Here is an 18,721-nt window from a genome sequence, read left to right as displayed (position 1 = left end):
TGTGTGACCCCAGCTAAGTCATTTTGCCTCTCTGAGACTTTTTCCTCACCTTCGAAATGAGAAATGAATGAATGGGGTCAGCTAAGTGGTTCACTGGATAGAGAGCCAGGCTTAGGGGTTGATGGTCCCGAGTTCAAATGTGGCCCTAAGACATTTTCTGTGTAACTCTGGGCAAGCCACTTAATCCCAACTGCCTAGCCCTTACAGCTGACCTGACTTGGAACCAGGACTCAGTATTGATTGTAATTCAGAAGATGAGAGTTTAAAAAAGAAAAAAATAATGACTACAAATCAACCTTGTTGAAGAAATGACATGATTCTTTGAGCTTTCTCCCTTTTCCCTTTTCTCTTTTTAAGAAAAAAGTTTTTTTTCATTGATAGATTTTCTTCTTACATTGCCTAAATTCTTTCCAGTATTTCTCCCCTTCCACACCTAAAAAAGCCAACCCATACAATATTTTTTAAAGACAAAGAGGAAGAGGGAAACATTAGCAAAACAGTCAAGTACATCAAAAAAAGACTGACGATATCTGCAATGTTGCATACTTGTGAACTTCCCACTTCTGCAGACGAGTAAGGAGAGGTTGTTTCTCATATCTCTTCTTTTGAACCAAGCTGTTCTTTGTAATTTTGCAATATTCACTTTACATTGTTTCATGATAATGGGTCTTTTCCATTTTACATTGTTGTAGTCATTATGTATATTTTCTTGGCCCTGCTTACTTCACTGAGCTTCATCAGTTCATTTAAATCTTTCCATACTCTTCTGTATTTATCATATTCTATCTTTCCTCTTTAAGTCACTTCTTTCCTCCCTTTTCAAGCCCCTATTTCACAGATGGTTGCCATCTTACAGGGATCATAGGGTCTGTAACATATGGCACCTTCCCAACCATGGCAGTCCCAAAGCTAGTCACATCTGCTGGGGAAAGGGTCCTTTTAAGGGACAGGAAACTTACAGTCAAGGCCCTGTTAACAGAAGATTCTGGTACAATGCAGCTCTGCTACCAGGCAGGTTGGTAAAAAGAACGCTGAACTTGGGAGTCAGGATACCTGCATTCAAACTTTGGCTATGGCAAGTCCTAGCTGTGTGAATGTGGGCAAGTCACTTAAGCCCTCTGATTTGCAGTTTCCTTATTTATAAAGAGGAAATAATTAATAATGTTTACACTACCTACCTCACAGAGTTGTTGGGGGTGAGGGGAAGAGAGAATGTTCTTAAAGTTCTATAGAGATGTTAACATGCTACCTGGGAAGGTTAATATATATTAGCTCATGGCTATGTGGGTCTTGATGGTCCTGTGATAATTAGATTAAATCTACACAACCCATCTTTAGATTTAATCACCAAAGGTGAAAACATCTCCATTTTTGTGTGGTCTGTAACCCATGTTTGCTAGAGTAACAAATCAGAATTTACTGACTGCCTTGTGGGCAGTCCTAGGAAAAGCATCTGTTGTGATTGGACATGTAAACTGAGAGGAGGCCACAGGAAGTGATGCAAAAGAGGCTCCTTTAAAAAGAGACCTCAGTCAGTTGGGCTCCGTCTTCTGGTTCTTGCTTGGATGTGGAGAAGCAATGGACCTGGGACCCTGAGACCCTGATGAGACTGCTCTTAAATCTCTCTCTTAGAACTACACGTGGTGAAAGAAGAAGGCTGACTCCTTTAACCTCCCAGGAGGTACTAGCCTCCGGGTGGCTCCCTTGATTGGGAGAAGCCCTTGAGGCTAAACCCCTTGTTAATTGACTTTTAGGCTATGGCTGGGCCTCTGGAGCCCTGCAGAGTAAGCCCAGACTTGAATACAAATCTCTTACTCTACCTTTTTCTCATCTCTCTATTTCCACTCTCTCCTATATTTTGTAAATAAATTACTAAAATCATTTTGGGGATTGATAATTATTCAATTCCCTGGTGACCTAACCTTTTAATATATTTACCAAAAATCCCTTTTCCCCCTTACAGTCCACATCAAAGAAGTACCAAAGCTGAATAATTCCAAATAGGGAATGTTTGAGTCTCTGGATCTGAAACAAAGGAGAATGCTTGCTCAGCATTTTGCAAAGTCACCTGTGCATTAGAATCTAGCAATATGCCTTAGAGTTCACCAACATTCATTTTTATTTCAAAATAAATAACCAGGACCCTATACCATTGTTTTCTATATACTTCTGCAGTATTGGGTGCCTTGAGTTATGCATGGAAAAATTCCAGCATAGTGGCTACATACATATATATTTCTTCAACCTTCCTCTCATTTCAATTACAAATCAACAATAAACAAATTTGTTGTTTTACAGAAATCAATTACTAATAACAAACAAAAAAACCCATCACAGCTCATTTATTTGGGGAGGAAGGAGTAAAGGTGTAAGAAGAATAATCATAACTTCTACTTGTTTTCATATCCTTGCTTAAAATGCCCTACAGGATTAAAAGCAAACCAACCCCCCTCCACACACACACTCTGAAAGCAAAAGACTTCATAATAATCAAACCCCAAGGAAATCTAGCAACCCTGGCCACGAAATATAACAATGAAAAATTTGTAAAAGTTGTCATGTGGAGAAGTTAAAATTACTTTGGTATCAGCAACAAACCAACCTAAATATGCAGGCTCTCCCCACTCCCAATCGTCTGAGCATTGCCCTCAATGCCCAGAGTGGCAAGGAGGCTAAAGTGCTCCTTTCTGTGCATATGAAATAATACAAGAAGGAATTTAGCATTGCATGCATTCGTTTTACAGATACCTTATCTTCTTCTTCCTGTGCCCTATTAAGACTATAAGATTCACTAGGGCCAGAACAACAGCTTCTCCAAACTACATTCTTCCTCAGCATCATGCCTGATGCTCTGTACAAAACAAATATTTAACAAGTGGCTGTTCAATGTTGTTTCTTTGCTGAATTCAGATAAATGGTGTTAGTGAGATGCCTCAAAAAGTGCTAGCTAATTGGCTGCCCTTTGTTTTGCTGCTACCTCCTGGGTCTGTGGTCAACTCTTCCATGTGCACATGAAAGACAGATCAACTATGACCCAGGCTGGCATGGTTGTGAAATGAAATCTGCTATTGAAGCTGACGATAACTGGTGGGTGTAAGGCCAGGGGAGAAGGATCACCTTCCTTTCCACTTTTCTCTCGGGAAGCCACAGCTGGAAAACATGAGAGGGGATGGGCCAAAATTAGGGAAAGCCTTACTCACCTAAACCTCCATTCACCCTCACACTGTAAAGGAGAGGTCTTTTTCCCTTTCAGTTCCTCCTCATGTTTTATACAAGATGTTTCATTTGTACATTTTCCCATCTGAGGATGTCACTCAACCGAAAGGTGTAAGCCATGAAATTCAAGAAACTGATATTGGTCATTGGGAAGAAAATCCAGTTAGCAGTTTTCTATATTAAAGGCTGGCCAAGGGTGAACTGGTCTTGCATCACATTTTGCTTAGCATTATTTATAAATGACATTTTCCTACTTTTGTGGCATTGCTTGGTTTAGTTATTCTCCTTCTATGTTCCTTTGTAAAATGAGGTGGTAAGAGAGATGACCTTGAAGGTTGTTCCTAGTTCTCAAAACCCTAAGAAAAAAGGCTTTCCAATTTTTTAACAACCCCTTAAAAATGTTCAATCTTCTGTTTTATGGCTATCCTACCAAAAGCAAATAAAATATAAATAAATTAGGAAATAAGTTATATTCAAATTCATATTTGTAGTATTATCCTATAATGCAAGGTTTAATATCTTTTGGAGAAATTTCAGGAATAGAAACTAACTCCTCAAATTGAGAAAGTGAACTGTTTGGAGAAGGCACCATGGAGATGCCTGCAGAAACCACACACTGCATCAAAAGATCCAGAATGAACTTTGGGATGTAGCAAGTTGAACTGTGGGGGGTTGAATGCATTTATTCTGAATGTAAACTCTTATGCCAAAGGGAATTGCCCCCAATTGGCTTTTTGTCAATGTGCCTACCAAACATTGGTTTTGCTCTCTTTCTCTTTTATTTCCCTCTTATCCCCAAATTATTGTAATTTCCCTTTAAAAAGTACAATATTGTATGCACCTCTAGTAAGAGATCTTTAGAGATATAAGCCGGTTATGTGTAATGATTTATTGGGGAGACTAGACACGTAAATCTGGGAGATTCCAACATGCTTATCTCCCAATGGAATCACAGTGGGGATTGTGTGGACAGAATTTGCTCCCCAGAACTCATTTATCCAGCATCCCATTTGTGTGCTTATGCTGCATGCAAACACTGTGTAATCATATGGAGGATAAAGTTTTGGTGTGACCCCGCCTCCCTCTCTCTCTCTTTTCCCTAAATGCAGCTGTTGACACTGGCTTTCAGCCAGGCAGGAGAATTTACACACATGGTCATACTTTAGTTAGATTATTAGGCTTCTATTTCTTTTTTTTATTTCTTCTACTCCAAGTGATTATTAATAAGCTCTATAAAAAATAATACTTGGAGCTATTGATATTAATTTAAATCTTACTTATTTTAATATCTTCAGTGTATTAATTTCCTTAAGAGAAGTGCTTTCTGCATATTTGTGGTTCAAAGATATGCCATTTTTCAGAGTCTGCCAAAATTTTGTCATTTTCCTTTTATAAATGTAAGAAAATATGCCTTCAATGAAGAACTGATTTAAATAACTAGCCAGGACTAATCAATCATAGTTTAAATTCCATGCAAATACTGTTCATAGTTGAGCTAAATCTGTATTCTTCCAGCAGAGGGCAGGAAAGCTCCACTAGTGGTGGAGAGGCATAATCTTAGCTTTTAAGAAAGCCTGTCTTAATAAATGAACAAATAAAAGGATTTTATAGCCTCCCCATTGGGTTTTATGTACGTGAATTTGCTCCAGTGTAATTTCGATTTCACAAACAAGAAGTGAAAGGCAGAGAATGGCTTGGTTAAAGAATAGGGTTCTGGTGACTGAGGCAGGATTAGAATGGAGAAACTTCTATCACCTGATAGGTGTGTAATCCTGTTCTCAATCACTGGAGCAACCAAATAGTTGTTTGTTTTTAAATGCTGCTACTATCCATAAACTTCAAAGGAATATGTAGTCAATAATGTTGGTTAGCTTTTAAAGTCAGATAATTTCAGAGCTCAGGCAAATTCTGCAGGGAAATTAAATGAGAAATCAGATCCAGGAAAGTTTTATGGATGTAACCAACTTGACATTGTTTCCATGGCTTCCATATGGGTGGAGGTAAAATACTTTAGGGCCCAGGATCTTTGACTGTCAAGACTCTTCTATTATAGATAATAGTTATAGGGAAGCATTTGCCATAGTGGGCAGATGGCTAGACTTAGAATAAGGAAGCCCTGGGTTTGAATCCTACCTTTGATCCTTTTGAAATATGTGATCATGGGCAAGTCATATTCATAACTTCTATGAGCTTTAGTTTCCTCATTTGTTAAAAAAATAAAGATGAGAATTAAAAGAAGAAAGAAGAAAAAAGAAAAGAAAAGAAGAAAGAAAACAATAGCTGCCACTAGTAAGCTACATGACAATCTTTTTTATTTGTGTATACCAGTGGTTCCCAAAGTGGGTGCCACCGCCCCCTGGTGGGTGCTGCAGTGACCCAGGGGTGGTGGTGATGGCCACAGGTGCATTTGGGGGAGGTGAAAGTATGTGACGGGGGCACTAAGTAATATTTTTTTCTGGAAAGGGGGCAGTAGGCCAAAAAAGTTTGGGAACCACTGGTGTAAACCTCACTCCACATGCCTCAGATATTTAACCACTAACATAAAAGTTGAAGCATGATGCTAGAATATTTGGGTTAATGAAAGGAGTTCCCAACGTGGAAACTCCCTCCAAAAATGCAGATTAGTAACTCATCTGCAATTTATAATCTTAGGGAGTTGGCTGCCTGGGACATTAAGTGGCTACATGACTTACCCATGGTCACACAAATAGTATGTATCAGAGGGAGGACTTGAATCCAAGTCTTCCTGCACTCCAAGACCATCTCTAGCTATTCTGCATGTGGTTTCTCACCATTATGGGCATCAGAAGTATAAATGTGTAGATTTCAAAGATATTTTAAAAGTTTTGTCACTACACAGAACTACTTTTTGTATAGACTGGGGAACACATATATATTGGGGGAGGGGGACTGAAAGAGATGAAGTAATGCCTATGACCTGTATGTGCAGAGGTTTGTTTGAGTCACAATTATCCACACAGGTGGCAGGAAGAAAAGGGAATGGAGTTTGTCACAATAGCCTAGAAAGGGCTATCAGGTCCTTCTTAAGGAGATCTCAGGGATTTAGAGAAAGATTTATATTGTTCAGATGAACTTTTCTAGGGGAAATAGGACAATCCTTATTGTTACTTCACAGTCCCCTTGCTAGCCAGGTGGTGTGTGGTAAGGCAGGTAAGAATGCTTTGGTGAGCTAAGGAGCTAAGGAGAGAGAAGTTCAAACTGGAAGGAATTGAAAGAAGTGTGGTATGAATGTGATGAGCTCAACAAGACTGCCAGAAGCTCCACCAGACAAAATTACCAGGTTGCTGCCCTGTGTCAGAAATCAGACATGGTGATTGGAAGGTTCTTTCTGCTTTCTAAAAGTATACATACATCAAATCATAGATGTTGGTCAACCAATGTAAAAATGTACATTTGGCACTATAGAGGGGTGAGAATTTCACCTATGACTCCACTATGAGAAAGTGTGACATTAGGGCATACCTCCTAATCACATTTGAAGAAATGAAACTTACTTCCAGCTAAGGGTTCAAATGTAAACATTCACAGTATTTCCTGGAGAAACTAGCTGCCTGCTACTGTAAAATTCTGTACATAGTGTCAGCACATTAAACAAAAAAGACAATATCAATTTTTATTTCTTTGGAGTGCTAAAAAATAGAAGGTGTTTTGTGCGTTGTCATTTTCAATAAAACTGCTATTTCCGTAGATTGAAATCCCTTGTGTTTTGCAGTTATGGGTTTGGTTGGTCACTGTTGTTTTGAAGGGGAGTCCAAGACATAGCAAGCTTCCAGTCCTACACATATAAGATGTTTGCTCATGTTAAGACTGTGCCTGCCAACTCAGCAGGCCTGCTCGTGAGGGCACAGTGAAAATGCTGGCCTAGGAAAGGCTGAGATCAATTGAAAGGTACTCCCCTACACTATTACTTAGTCCTACTACTGTGAGCTGGTCACTGCTAATGTCAGAAATGACGGAATCCTCTTTACAAAAAGCCACACAATTTCACAGTTTGACCTATGACAGTTCCCAGCTGGGAACCAATAATGAAAAATTCTGTAGAGAATCTATCTTGTAGAATTGTCTACCAAAGTAAGTATTGATGCTACACATTTATGACAGACACTTAAACAGGAAAACAACAAGGAAAGAACACATATTTCAAAGCAACCATCTCAGTTTGGAGGTCTGGGAAATTCAAGATTAAAAATTCATCATTCATTGTTTTGAAGCCACTTAGCTGTTCTTAAACACCACAGCAACTTTAAACAAAACTAGCTCATCTGGAGGAGGTCATACTAACAGTATCTGTATGTGCAGCATACTTACATACAGGGCTGCCTCCGGGGAGGCATAAACTTCAAGGTTTCTTATAGCTTTTAGCATCAGACCTTGTACATGACTAAAAATCTCAATGGTGGTAATCTCACTGGTTATTGTCCTAGAGCCTTCTGCATTACAGCAGCTCCTGTTCATCATCCTCAGAGCCCGATGGTCCCTGGCGTACTTCTTCATACCATTTGTTGGTAAGAGTTTTCATCTGAATTCGGCCATGATGCAAGTCCTGAGGTGGGAAACAAGAGAACCGCTATCATAGCAGGTTTGTATTCGTGGATCAAAACAAATGCCACAACTAAGCCATTTTTTTAGTGCTTGAAAATAATGACTGCAAATGGCCATATCCTCATGTTTGGGGTAGGAGAAAATGACACAGTGCTGTTCAGAAATAAAATAGGGTTAATGGAAGTCAAGGTAAACAGGAAACATTACACAAATTCATCCCACTTAATGTCAGATTAAAATGGTGCCTAGCACACAGCAGGTACTTAATATTTATTGGTTGATTAACTGGTTCTATGAAAACACAACACTAGAGGAAACAGCCGTATATAGGGATATTTATGAGTAAATAGAAAATCAGTATGGTAACTGCACGGTAGTAAAAATGCCCAAAACTAGCTCATGTGGGGGCATCTAGGTAACACAATGAATAGAGTACCAGCCTTGGAGTCAGGAGAACCTGGGTTCTTACAGTAGGGTTTGGGTCTAGCCTGTTAAAGACACTATAAAATGAGATAGATTGGAAAAATGTTAGGCGTGGTATAACTATACCATTGAAATATTATCAAGTCTGTGAAAGCCAGTCCAAAGTTAACAGCAAACCACAGTAAGCTTGTCTGAAAGCAGTAAGAATCTTAGGCTTGTGCCAAGTAATAAAGGAACTAAGGGGTCAAAGCTTGTCAATATGCTGTCAGAATCCTGCACAATTGTAATATTTACATACATCTCCAAAGCTCAGATTTAATAATCAATTCACTACATCTTTAACTAGCTAAAATCAAACTAAGTTAGCAAGTTATATTGTCTATTATTAACCTATTACAGAAGTCAGAGGAAAAATAGAAGATGTTGAATTCAATGAACATTTCACAGTTGCTTCCAATCCTACAAGTTCATTATTAGGGAAAAAAAAATGAAAGTAGCTTGTCTTCTACAGTTCAAATATTAACATTCTGAACAGTTTCCAACAGCATCTCCACACTGAGTGCAAATGGGATAATAACCTCATGTCTGAGGGGAATGCTGAAACAGCAGGTTTTGGTGGCCAAGTCACTCTCACAAACATGAGAGCAGTAGAACCTACCTCCTGGGTCAGCCTCCGGGTGAGAAAAGGATTCAGATACTTTGCATCAAACCACATAAAACCCTTGAGATCCTGGCGCTTGATGTAGTGGGCTTCATACTCTTCTTCTGTGAGCTCTGAAAGATGTTCAGACTCAATGGTGTTACCCTAGAAAAAAGGCATCAAGGCTGTGACCACAATTTCCCTGAATACCTGAAAAGCAATAGGTCTTTCTGTCTCCGTCAGTCAGGGTTACACTATTTCTATGTTAACTGTCCAATGGAGTAATGACCCCAGTTGTTTCAGGGTCAGACAGTACACAAATAATTGTTTGTATCCAGTTAGGAGCTGTTAACTATTATTATTATCATCATCATTATTTTATTTTATTTTTATATTATCATTATTTTTAAAAGACATTTATGTATGACTGCTGCACAAGAGGTATAGTCACTGCTACTGACAACACTGATTGTTGTCGAGGTCTGGTATCAGTATAAGAGAAACTTCGGTAACTAACAGTGGCAAAACAAAAACTTAATCTGAATAAAATTAGCCTCAAAGCAGATATAATCCAATTGCCCTGTGCCAAGCTACAAGGCCAAAAATAAGTCTATGAGCAACAGCCATGGTTCATCTCATTTTCAGGGCTGACAATGTTATGAAAGGGGATGGACATTCTCTTTTTGGGATTTCTTAATTAAAAGAGCATAATACAGAAAGGCAGCAAAGTGTATTCAAAAGAGACCTGGAATGAAAAGATCTGAGTCCAAGTGGCTTTACCATTTTTAGTCATGGGACTCTGGGGAAGTTGATTCCATTTCTAGTCTCAGTTTCTTCATTTGTAACATGAGGATTATAATATTTGCCCTGGCTATCTTATAGGGTTTGGCAAGGATCAAATGAAATAATTTATGTAAAGTCTTGATGTAATTATAGGAGAGTACATCCCAGACTTTTGGGGGGATATTTGTACCAACTGTTCTTACTATTCTACCTTACTAAGTAGCCATTTCTTTTTCTTTTTCTTTTTCTTTTTTTTTAACCCTTACCTTCCGTCTTGGAGTCAATACTGTGTACTGGCTTCAAGGCAGAAGAGCGGTAAGGGTAGGCAATGGGGGTCAAGTGACATGCCCAGGATCACACAGCTGGGAAATGTCTGAGGTCAGATTTGAACCTAGGACCTCTCGTCTCTAGGCCTGGCTCTCAATCCTCTGAGCTACCCAGCTGCCCCCCTAAGTAGCCATTTCTAAAAGCTAAGAAAAGTGCCTTGTCAATTATAAATCAATATAGAAATCTAAGTTATTATATAAAGCTGGCCTGAAATAGCAGAAATCACAAGTGGGAATAATAGTATTGTACAATGTAATGTATTCCTCTGTGGTTCCTTTTACAGTCTCAATACAAACCATTTTTTCTGTTTTGCTGAGGTTGATATCCTTCTTATTTCTTTTTCGGGCTTTTGAATCTTCAATGTCAATCAGTCTAATGAGAGGCATCGTTCCTCCTCCTAGCAACAGGATGGTGAAGAGAACAATGATTATGGTAGTTGTCCCAATGAGCTGCCGTTTCTCCATGGGTTCCAGGTCCAAATGAAGACTCAGGGCGTATGGAATTGCTCCACGTAAACCTGACCACAAACAATAAAGAACAATTAATTTAAAAATGAGGGAGGAAAGGGGAGAAAATGAGAGAAGAAAAACAAAAACTATTCTATATAGCTTTAAAGCAAAAGAGAGGCAATCTGTTATTATGGCAGAAGTATTGGGTTACAAAGTCAGGAGACCTGGGTTCAAGTCCTGGATCTGCCATTAACTCACTAGAAGACCTGAGGCAACTCACTTCCCTCTCATCAATGTCTTTAAAATGATAGGTGAAACTAGATTATCGCTGATCCTCCCAACTGTGAATTTTCCTTTTTAAGGGCTCTTCCATCTTTTAGACTATCATTCTAGTACTGGCTACTCATATGAAGTTGGAGGGGACAAGGGGGAGAGAGAGGAATAAGCACTGTTATAGCACCTACTGCACATCAGGCACCGTGCTAATAAGCACTTTACAAACATTACTTTACTTGAGCTTTAAAACAATCCTACAAGGTAGGTACTATTATTATCCCCATTTACAGTTAAGGAAATGGAAGAAATTGAGAGGGAGGTTAAATGACTTGCCCAGGGTTACACAACTAGTAAGGATCTGAGGCTAGATTTGAACTCAGGTCTTCCTGACTCCAGGTCAGGGCTCCATTCACTGGGCCACCTGGCTGCCTCCAGGGAAGGAAGATTTTCTGGTGAAGGTAACATTTGGGCTAAGCCTTGAAGAGCAGATAATATTTCAGTTGATAAGACTGCTCTACCATTAGTAGGGCCCTGAATTGATTTTAAAGTCTAAAACTCATAAAAATTTTCAGCTAGAAGGAACCTTAGAACACACAGAAAAAGTATATGAAGGGGCATGTGAATAGAGAGCCAGACCTGGAAAAGAGAGGTCTTGGATTTAAATCTGGCTTCAGACACTTCTTAGTTGTATGTCACTTAATCCCAATTGCCTAACCCTTACTACTCTTCTTCCTTGGAACTGATAGCATCAATTAGAAGAAAGACGGTAAGGGTTAAAAAAAAGTATATAAGAAACATGTGTCCTCAAAGAATGTCAGGCCCAGAAGAGCTCTTGGAATACATAATTGATAAAGTTAAGAGGAGAGAGAATTGCTCTAACCATCCATTTTACAGTTGAGAAAATAAAGGCACAGAGAAAGGTTATGACTTATTTAAGGAAATAATGCCTAGTGGTAGAGCTTTAACTAGAACTCAGGTCTTCTTATTCTTGACCTAGTATTCTTTCTATTATACCATGGACTTTCTTGTTTCAACTCTTAAGCTAATCCCCTTATTATTATTTTAAAAATTAACAAGCATTTTTTCTCTCCCTGCCACCTATTATCTTCAACTGTTTAAAAACAATCAATAGGGGGCAGCTGGTAGCTCAGTGGATTGAGAGCCAGGCCTAGAGACAGGAAGTCCTAGGTTCAAATCCAGCCTCAGACACTTCCCAGCTGTGTGACCCTGGGCAAGTCACTTGACCCCCATTGCCTACCCTTACCAATCTTCCACCTATAAGTCCATACACAGAAGTTAAGGGTTTAAAATTTAAAAAAAAAAACAATCAATAAAAGCAAAGCCCTTGTAACAAATATACATAGTCAAATAAAATAAACTTCCACATTGGTTATGTCCAAAAATGCCTAATACTTTGTTTTATAAATGTGGATGTCCAAAAGGCATTCTATACAAATCCTCTGAATGGTGCTATGGGACATCAAGACAGCCATATTCTCTTGTTCAGAAATAATAATAGCTGATTTATATAGTACTTTACATAGATGATCTCATTATTTGTTATCCTAATTTTACAGATAGAAAAAAAGAGGGTCGAAGACATTAAATGATTTCCTCATGGTCATAGAACTAGTACTTATCAGAAGCAGTATCTGTACCCAACTTTTCCTGCCTATGCATTTCAGGACTCAGGTGAAAGTCTTTAAATTGCCAGGCTGAGGAGTTTTAATTTATGCAAGAGACAATAGGGAGCCAATGAAGATTTTAAGTGCTGGGGATAACATGGTCAGAGCTGTGTTTTAGGAATATCTTTTAGCAGCTGTGTGGAAAACAATTTAAGAGGTAAAAGGCTAGTGGCAGGCAAACTAATCAGGAGGCTGCTGATAAATTCTTAGGGAGGTAATTATGACAAAGAAAGTGGTCTTAATTCAGAACAAATTCAATGAACATTTATTAGGCACATATGGAGAACGAGGTACTGAGATTACAAGAAAAAAATAAAAACAGACACTGCCCTCTAAAAATTTATGTTCTACTATAGAATATAACTTATACAGACATTAGTAAATATATAAGATAATTTATGAAGGGAGAAATCATTAAAACCAGAGGGCTCAAGATAGGCTTCACTTAGAAGATGGAAAGAAGGTATGGAAAGCTTGTTTTTAGAAAAACAAGGACAACAAAGAGAAGTTTTAATGCTAAATAGGGGGGAAAGAACCCTCCTGCTCAGGGTAGATGTTTTGATGATAACTGATCATTTTTTAAAAGGAGCTTATTCCAGTAGTAAGATGACAAATTAGGGGCAGCTGGGTAGCTCAGTGGATTGAGAGTCAGGCCTAGAGACGGGAGGTCCTAGGTTCAAATCCGACCTCAGATACTTCCCAGCTGTGTGACCCTGGGCAAGTCACTCGACCCCCATTGCCCACCCTTACCACTCTTCCAACTAGGAGCCAATACACAGAAGTTAAGGGTTTAAAAAAAAAAAAAAGATGACAAATTAGACATTTCCTAAAATTGGAATGATACAGAGAAAGAAGATTAGCATGGCCCCTGCACAAGGAAGGATGACACCCATGACATTTCAAAGCTCTTCAAAATAAAAATTATGCCCTAGAAATAAAGCAAGTCCTACTGTCTCCATGGTCTAGGACACATAGAATACAATGGTAAAAAGCCAACCCCCAAATCCTAAAAACAAACTCTCACTAACTCTGACTACACTTAGTACCCCACCCATACTCCCAACCTGGAGGCTATACTAGCAGACCCAAGGACACAGCACAGGCTTATAACAAAGCCTACCCCAAAACTTCAGTCTCCCTCCTTCTTTCCAGTGCCATGGAAACTACTGTTTAGACTATGAAGGTTTGTTCAGATCTCAACAGTCAACTTAGCTACAGCCCTTCAGGAAAAAATGCCTGCCCAGAGCTGCAACCTGGAAGCACCAATGCACAAATCTCTGAACTGCTAGCTCTGAGCCAGAGAACAGACTGAAAGGAGAAAATCACCATGGCAGGAAATCATGGCGGGTGTTGAGGGGAAGGGGTTGTGCAGCATTCTATCAATTCTGAATGAAAGAGCTTAGCACTCAGCTAGGGTCAGTGCTGACCACCCAAAAGTTAACTTTTTTTTTTTTTAAACCCCTGTTCTTCTGTGTATTGGCTCCAAGGCAGAAGAGTGGTAAGGGTGGGCAATGGGGGTCAAGTGACTTGCCCAGGGTCACACAGCTGGGAAGTGGCTGAGGCCGGGTTTGAACCTGGGACCTCCTGTCTCTAGGCCTGACTCTCACTCCACTGAGCTACCCAGCTGCCCCAAAAGTTAACTTTTGACAGAGAGCTAGGTTGGTGAAGTATGAATTGCCCAGTGTCAGAAAAAGCTAATATGCTTTGAGATTCAGAACCCAAGGAAATCAAACAGAAGGAAGTGAGTGATAAGGAAAATAAGGAGGGAAAACTGACAAAATATAAAAGATTTCAGGAAGAAAACTAAAAGACCTTGTGGGGAATAAAAAGAACTATTTTGTTCTTCTCAGGAACATCCTACCTCCCATTAGGAATGAAAGTCTATTTAGGGTTGAAGAACATGACCTCAAAGACATTTCATTATTGCCACAGGCCCAGTGAGTTGGGAGACCTCTTTTCTCATTTCAAGGATGAAAGTCATTAGGCAATTCTACTTCCTTATGGTCTCATTCCTTTAAGAGATAAAGGAGTCACTCTGAGGACCTGGCTACCTCCCCATAAATTTATCTCTCTGGTGGAAGCTCATGATGAGCTCACCTTATGTATCTTGCTGTTTTCTGATTGAGGTAGACTTAGAGCCTAGATTGTAAGTCCCAGACCAAGAAAACAGGGCATCATACAAAGGAGGGAGAGGGTCTTGCCTCAGGAACCTATATAATGTTTGTATCTGCACTGATGCACTGGCATTTGCCCATTTCTAATGGGAAAGAATAAAGGTCTGCTTCCTCTACTCTCATTCTCTGACTTCAGGTTTGTAATTATAATTTGGGATGGGTGCTCATTTCTATCCTACTCAACCTTGAACATAGACAGATAAATCAATAGAAAAATAATAAGAGAAGGAAAAATGGCTTTCAGATAAAGAAAATAAGTTCAGTCATCTACGAATAAATATTGTAAAATAAGGACAACGATCCACCATTTGAGAAAACAGAATCCTGTAGGAGTTGAGAACATGGAACCACAACTTGCTATTCTTGAGTGGTTTAAAATAGAATTATAATAGCAGAATTTGTGTCATATACAGCAAAAAAGAATGGGCAGAAAAACCCTAATCTGTTATGGCAAGCCTCACCAAAGAAACAAGAAAGAACAGTAGATTGAGAATGCATGAATACACAGAAGTGAAAGACAACCTACAAGAAGAGAAGCAAAAGCAAAAACAAAAATGTTATAAGAAAATATGCTCACTATATAAGTAAAACATACTGATCTCAAACACAGGATGAATAGAACCAATTTAAGAATCAAGATTCTCCCAAAAGAATGTAACAGGTTAAAAAAATCTTAATACCACAATGATTGAAATAACAGAACAGCCCAGAATTTATGAACATAGAAAAAGAAATTTCAATTAAGAGAATTCAGATTGCCCCCAGGAAAAAAAATCCAAGGCTTCAAACTCCAAGATACATAGATTAAATTTAACAATTCAATTTAGAAACAACAAGTTCTTCCAGCTATCTAGAGAAAGACCTTCAAATACAAAGGAAAGGACATTAGAAGAATGCAAAACTATTCCCTGTCCACTAGAAAAAAGAGGAGAAAATGGAATAAAGAGTTCCAAAGAGCAAAGGAGCTCAGGATACAGCCCAAGGTGACCTATTCTTTCAGTACAGGACAAAAGATAAATATTCAATAACAAAGCAGAGTCTGAAACATTTTTAGAAAGAAAACCAAAATGAAAAAGATTATTTGATTCTCAAACACCCTAAATCACAAAAATGGAAGAGGAGTAAATAAATACAGCAGGCTAGGAGAGCAACAGAGTGACAACAGAAAGACCAATAAAAGGCATTTTTCTAAATGTATACAAGCAGACAGCTGTGAAGGTGGAACTCTGGTAGAGTTAACAGTGAAGAGGTGAACAGGGAGTATCATGGACAGTGTAATGCAAAATGCAATAAAGGTTTTTGCCCTTGCACAAGTTAACTGAAAACTTCTGGCAGTTAAACCTTAGAATCCTGACAAATAGTTGGTTCCGGAGGCTTGAGGAGAGCAGAAGGACCAACTGGAGCTCTGCCTTTGGCTTTCGGCTTTGCTTTTGGCCTTTGCCTTGTCTCTGGACAATATGAACTTAGCTAATTTCTCTGGACCTCTCCCTGATCTTCTCCATACCATTCCCCTGTTACCTTTCCTGTTTTTCCTGTGGGCTCTGGGAGGAAGGGTGGCTTTGGGTATTTAGTGATTAGACTTTGTGGGTTTAGTTTCCCCATAGGCAAGTCGAACATCCTTGAATCAAACTATTCCTTGCTTTATTGATTTAGTATACCCTCTACTTTAAAAGCAGCCAAATCTTCCCTGGCTGAGAAAGCAGGTTCTCCCAAGTGGCTGTCAGAAACCCTAATCCTTCTCTCCTTCAGACCAACCCTGAATTTCAATAAATCCCCTTGTTACCTAATCAAAATCTCTGGTGAATCATTGTGTTGAAGAATTAGGCAAGGGTTGAGAGGGAAGGAATTATTCTCCTTTATTTCCTGAGGAAACTAGAGGCATCCAGCTTGGGAGGAAGTAATTACCCGATACTTCCTCCTGAATCCCTTCAGTTTCAGTGACAGGGAGGAGCCTTTCGACTCCTCCTTTGAGGATTTGAGGCAAGAAAGCCCTCAAGTAAGATTTAAACCATTTCTGACTGGCCCTATTCCTTATGTCTGTAGAAGTACTTTTCCTGCCTGGAAGGGTACATCCTATTCCCCCAGTGTCCTCTGTCTCTAGCCCAAGTGTCCAGTCTGTTAAGCTGCCTCTCCTGAATACCTCACCTGTACCCTTACCATCCAAATACCACCTTGTTCATTCCTCCCTAAACTTAGCCATCCCTTTTATTCCTCCTCCTAATACTATCTCACCTTTATTCCTTCCTTTGACCTTAAAGATTCCAAAATTACCAACTTTTTCTTGATAACAACAGAAACTGGCAAACTTTGCCTGTCCCATCTGGGTTGCCATAAACTGTGTGGGGGTGAAGGGAGGAAGGTAGAAGGATTGGAGGAATGGGAGAAAGAAGAGAGGAAGATAGAGGAAGGGAAAGGAAGGTAGTGGTCCCCAGCCCCAGCAGGGGGAAATTGATCAGAACCCTACAGAGCTCAAATCTCAAATAAAAGATCAGAGAGCAACTTTAGGGTTTTGAATAGCTAGGCTTTATTTAGATTGGGAAAGGAAAGGTATAGGGAAAACTAGGAGGTAGGAAGAAAAGGAAAAAGGCACCGAGAGAGATCAGGGTCTCAAGGTAGAGAGCAGAGCTTCTAGGGTTGAGAGAGAGAAAAGGCACCAAACTTTCTCTTTTATACCTTCCCTGACACCTCCCACAAAGGAAGTGGGAGTTGTCAGGGGAAGTTGTAGCAGAGAGAGTTCAGAGAGTTGTAATCTTCCAAGGCTTATAACAATTTCAAATGACACAAGGAAAAACAATATTCCCCTTGTCAGGAGAATCCATGGGGTAAGCCCTACAAGACTGTGGTTGAAAGTGACTAGAAGAGTAGAATTGATATCTTGGATCTAGTTTAGTTACATGGAAAATATAGAGGAAATAGAGACTAAAAGAGTCATGAATCAAAAAAATGAGGGCATAGAGTAAACAGAAAGAGAAGATAGATAATAAAGATAATAAGAGAAATTCTTTTTGGAAGGGAAGACAAAAAGAAATAATTTTTAAAAACTAATAAACAGGACTAGCTAATGGGGAAAAAGAAAAAGGGGAATTTATTTGATTAACTGAGAAGAAAAAAGAAGAGGGAGAAATATATAATCAGAAAAAAAGCAGGAGAGAAAAAGAAATTAATCAACAAAATCTTAAAGTGAAAAGAGTAACAAATGAGAAGAGGATATTAGGAATGAGGGGAAGAGAGCCACATTAAAAAAAGGTTAAAGTAAAGTAAGTAAAGGAACATAATATTGTGTTTCAAGTGGAAAGAAAAAAGTTGTACCTTGAAAAAATTAATTTTGGAGAAAGATGTAAGAAAATGTAAACCAAAATTTTATAACCTTATTTTTTTTAAACCCTTAACTTCTGTGTATTGGCTCCTAGGTGGAAGAGTGGTAAGGGTGGGCAATGGGAGTCAAGTGACTTGCCCAGGGTCACACAGCTGGGAAATGTCTGAGGCCGGATTTGAACCTAGGACCTCCCATCTCTAGGCCTGATTCTCAATCCACTGAGCTATCCAGCTGCCCCCAAAATTTTATAACTTTAAATATGAATGGATCAAACAATCCAACAAAATGAAAAAGAGTAGCAGATACAATAAGAAATCAAAACCCTACCATCTGTTTCTTACAACAAATATTTTTTAAAAGTAAAGATATAAAGAAAATAAAACTGAGAAGACAGAAAAAAATCGCTATGCATCAAGTGACTCTAAAAAAGCAGGAGTGGCAGTTATCAGACAAAGCAAAAACAAATATTCAAAAAATAAAACAGGAAAATAAGCAAACTAAAGGTTAAAAGGAATCACAGATAGCAATCCAATATCAGCAATAAATATATATGCTTTAAACGCCTTAACATTTAAAATTTAGTATCCAGATTCATAAAGAAAACATATGAACTTCAAGAAGACATAGAAAGGAACACAATAATGACAGGAGACTTCAATATCCTTCTATCAGTGCTGGATAAATCTAACAGAAAATGAAACAAAAGGGAAAATATATAACTGATAAAAGTTTCTAGAGAAACAAGTTAAAAGATATGACATATTCTAAATGGAACAGCAAAAAAAATATAACTATAACATAATACATGGCATGTTTAAAAAAAAAGACTATGCACTAGGACAAAGAGATATTGCAAACAAGCATAAAAA

The 18,721-nt window shown here is 38.7% G+C and overlaps 1 protein-coding gene and 1 non-coding gene across 2 annotated transcripts in view; one reads left to right on the top strand and one right to left on the bottom strand.

The window, feature by feature from the left end:
* Positions 1-7,350: 7,350 nt before the first annotated feature.
* The window catches only part of SLC9A8 (solute carrier family 9 member A8), a 91,308-nt gene continuing 79,937 nt past the window's right edge, over positions 7,351-18,721 (bottom strand). Inside the window, exons 15-17 of the mRNA XM_044663822.1 lie at positions 10,249-10,469; positions 8,861-9,007; positions 7,351-7,780 (exon numbers count right to left, since the gene is read on the bottom strand). Of these exons, the coding sequence (XP_044519757.1) occupies positions 7,673-7,780; positions 8,861-9,007; positions 10,249-10,469 (476 nt within the window). The 3' untranslated portion in view covers positions 7,351-7,672. The remainder of the gene's footprint in view (positions 7,781-8,860; positions 9,008-10,248; positions 10,470-18,721) is intronic.
* On the top strand, positions 13,172-13,273 carry LOC123238429. The gene has a single exon (XR_006505601.1). It is a non-coding gene; the product is annotated as a U6 spliceosomal RNA (small nuclear RNA).

The sequence above is a fragment of the Gracilinanus agilis genome, chromosome 2, assembly GCF_016433145.1.
Source record: "Gracilinanus agilis isolate LMUSP501 chromosome 2, AgileGrace, whole genome shotgun sequence".
NCBI lineage: Eukaryota > Metazoa > Chordata > Mammalia > Didelphimorphia > Didelphidae > Gracilinanus > Gracilinanus agilis.
The sequence above is the reverse complement of the archived record's forward strand: the minus strand, read 5'-3'. Positions and strand labels throughout refer to the sequence as shown.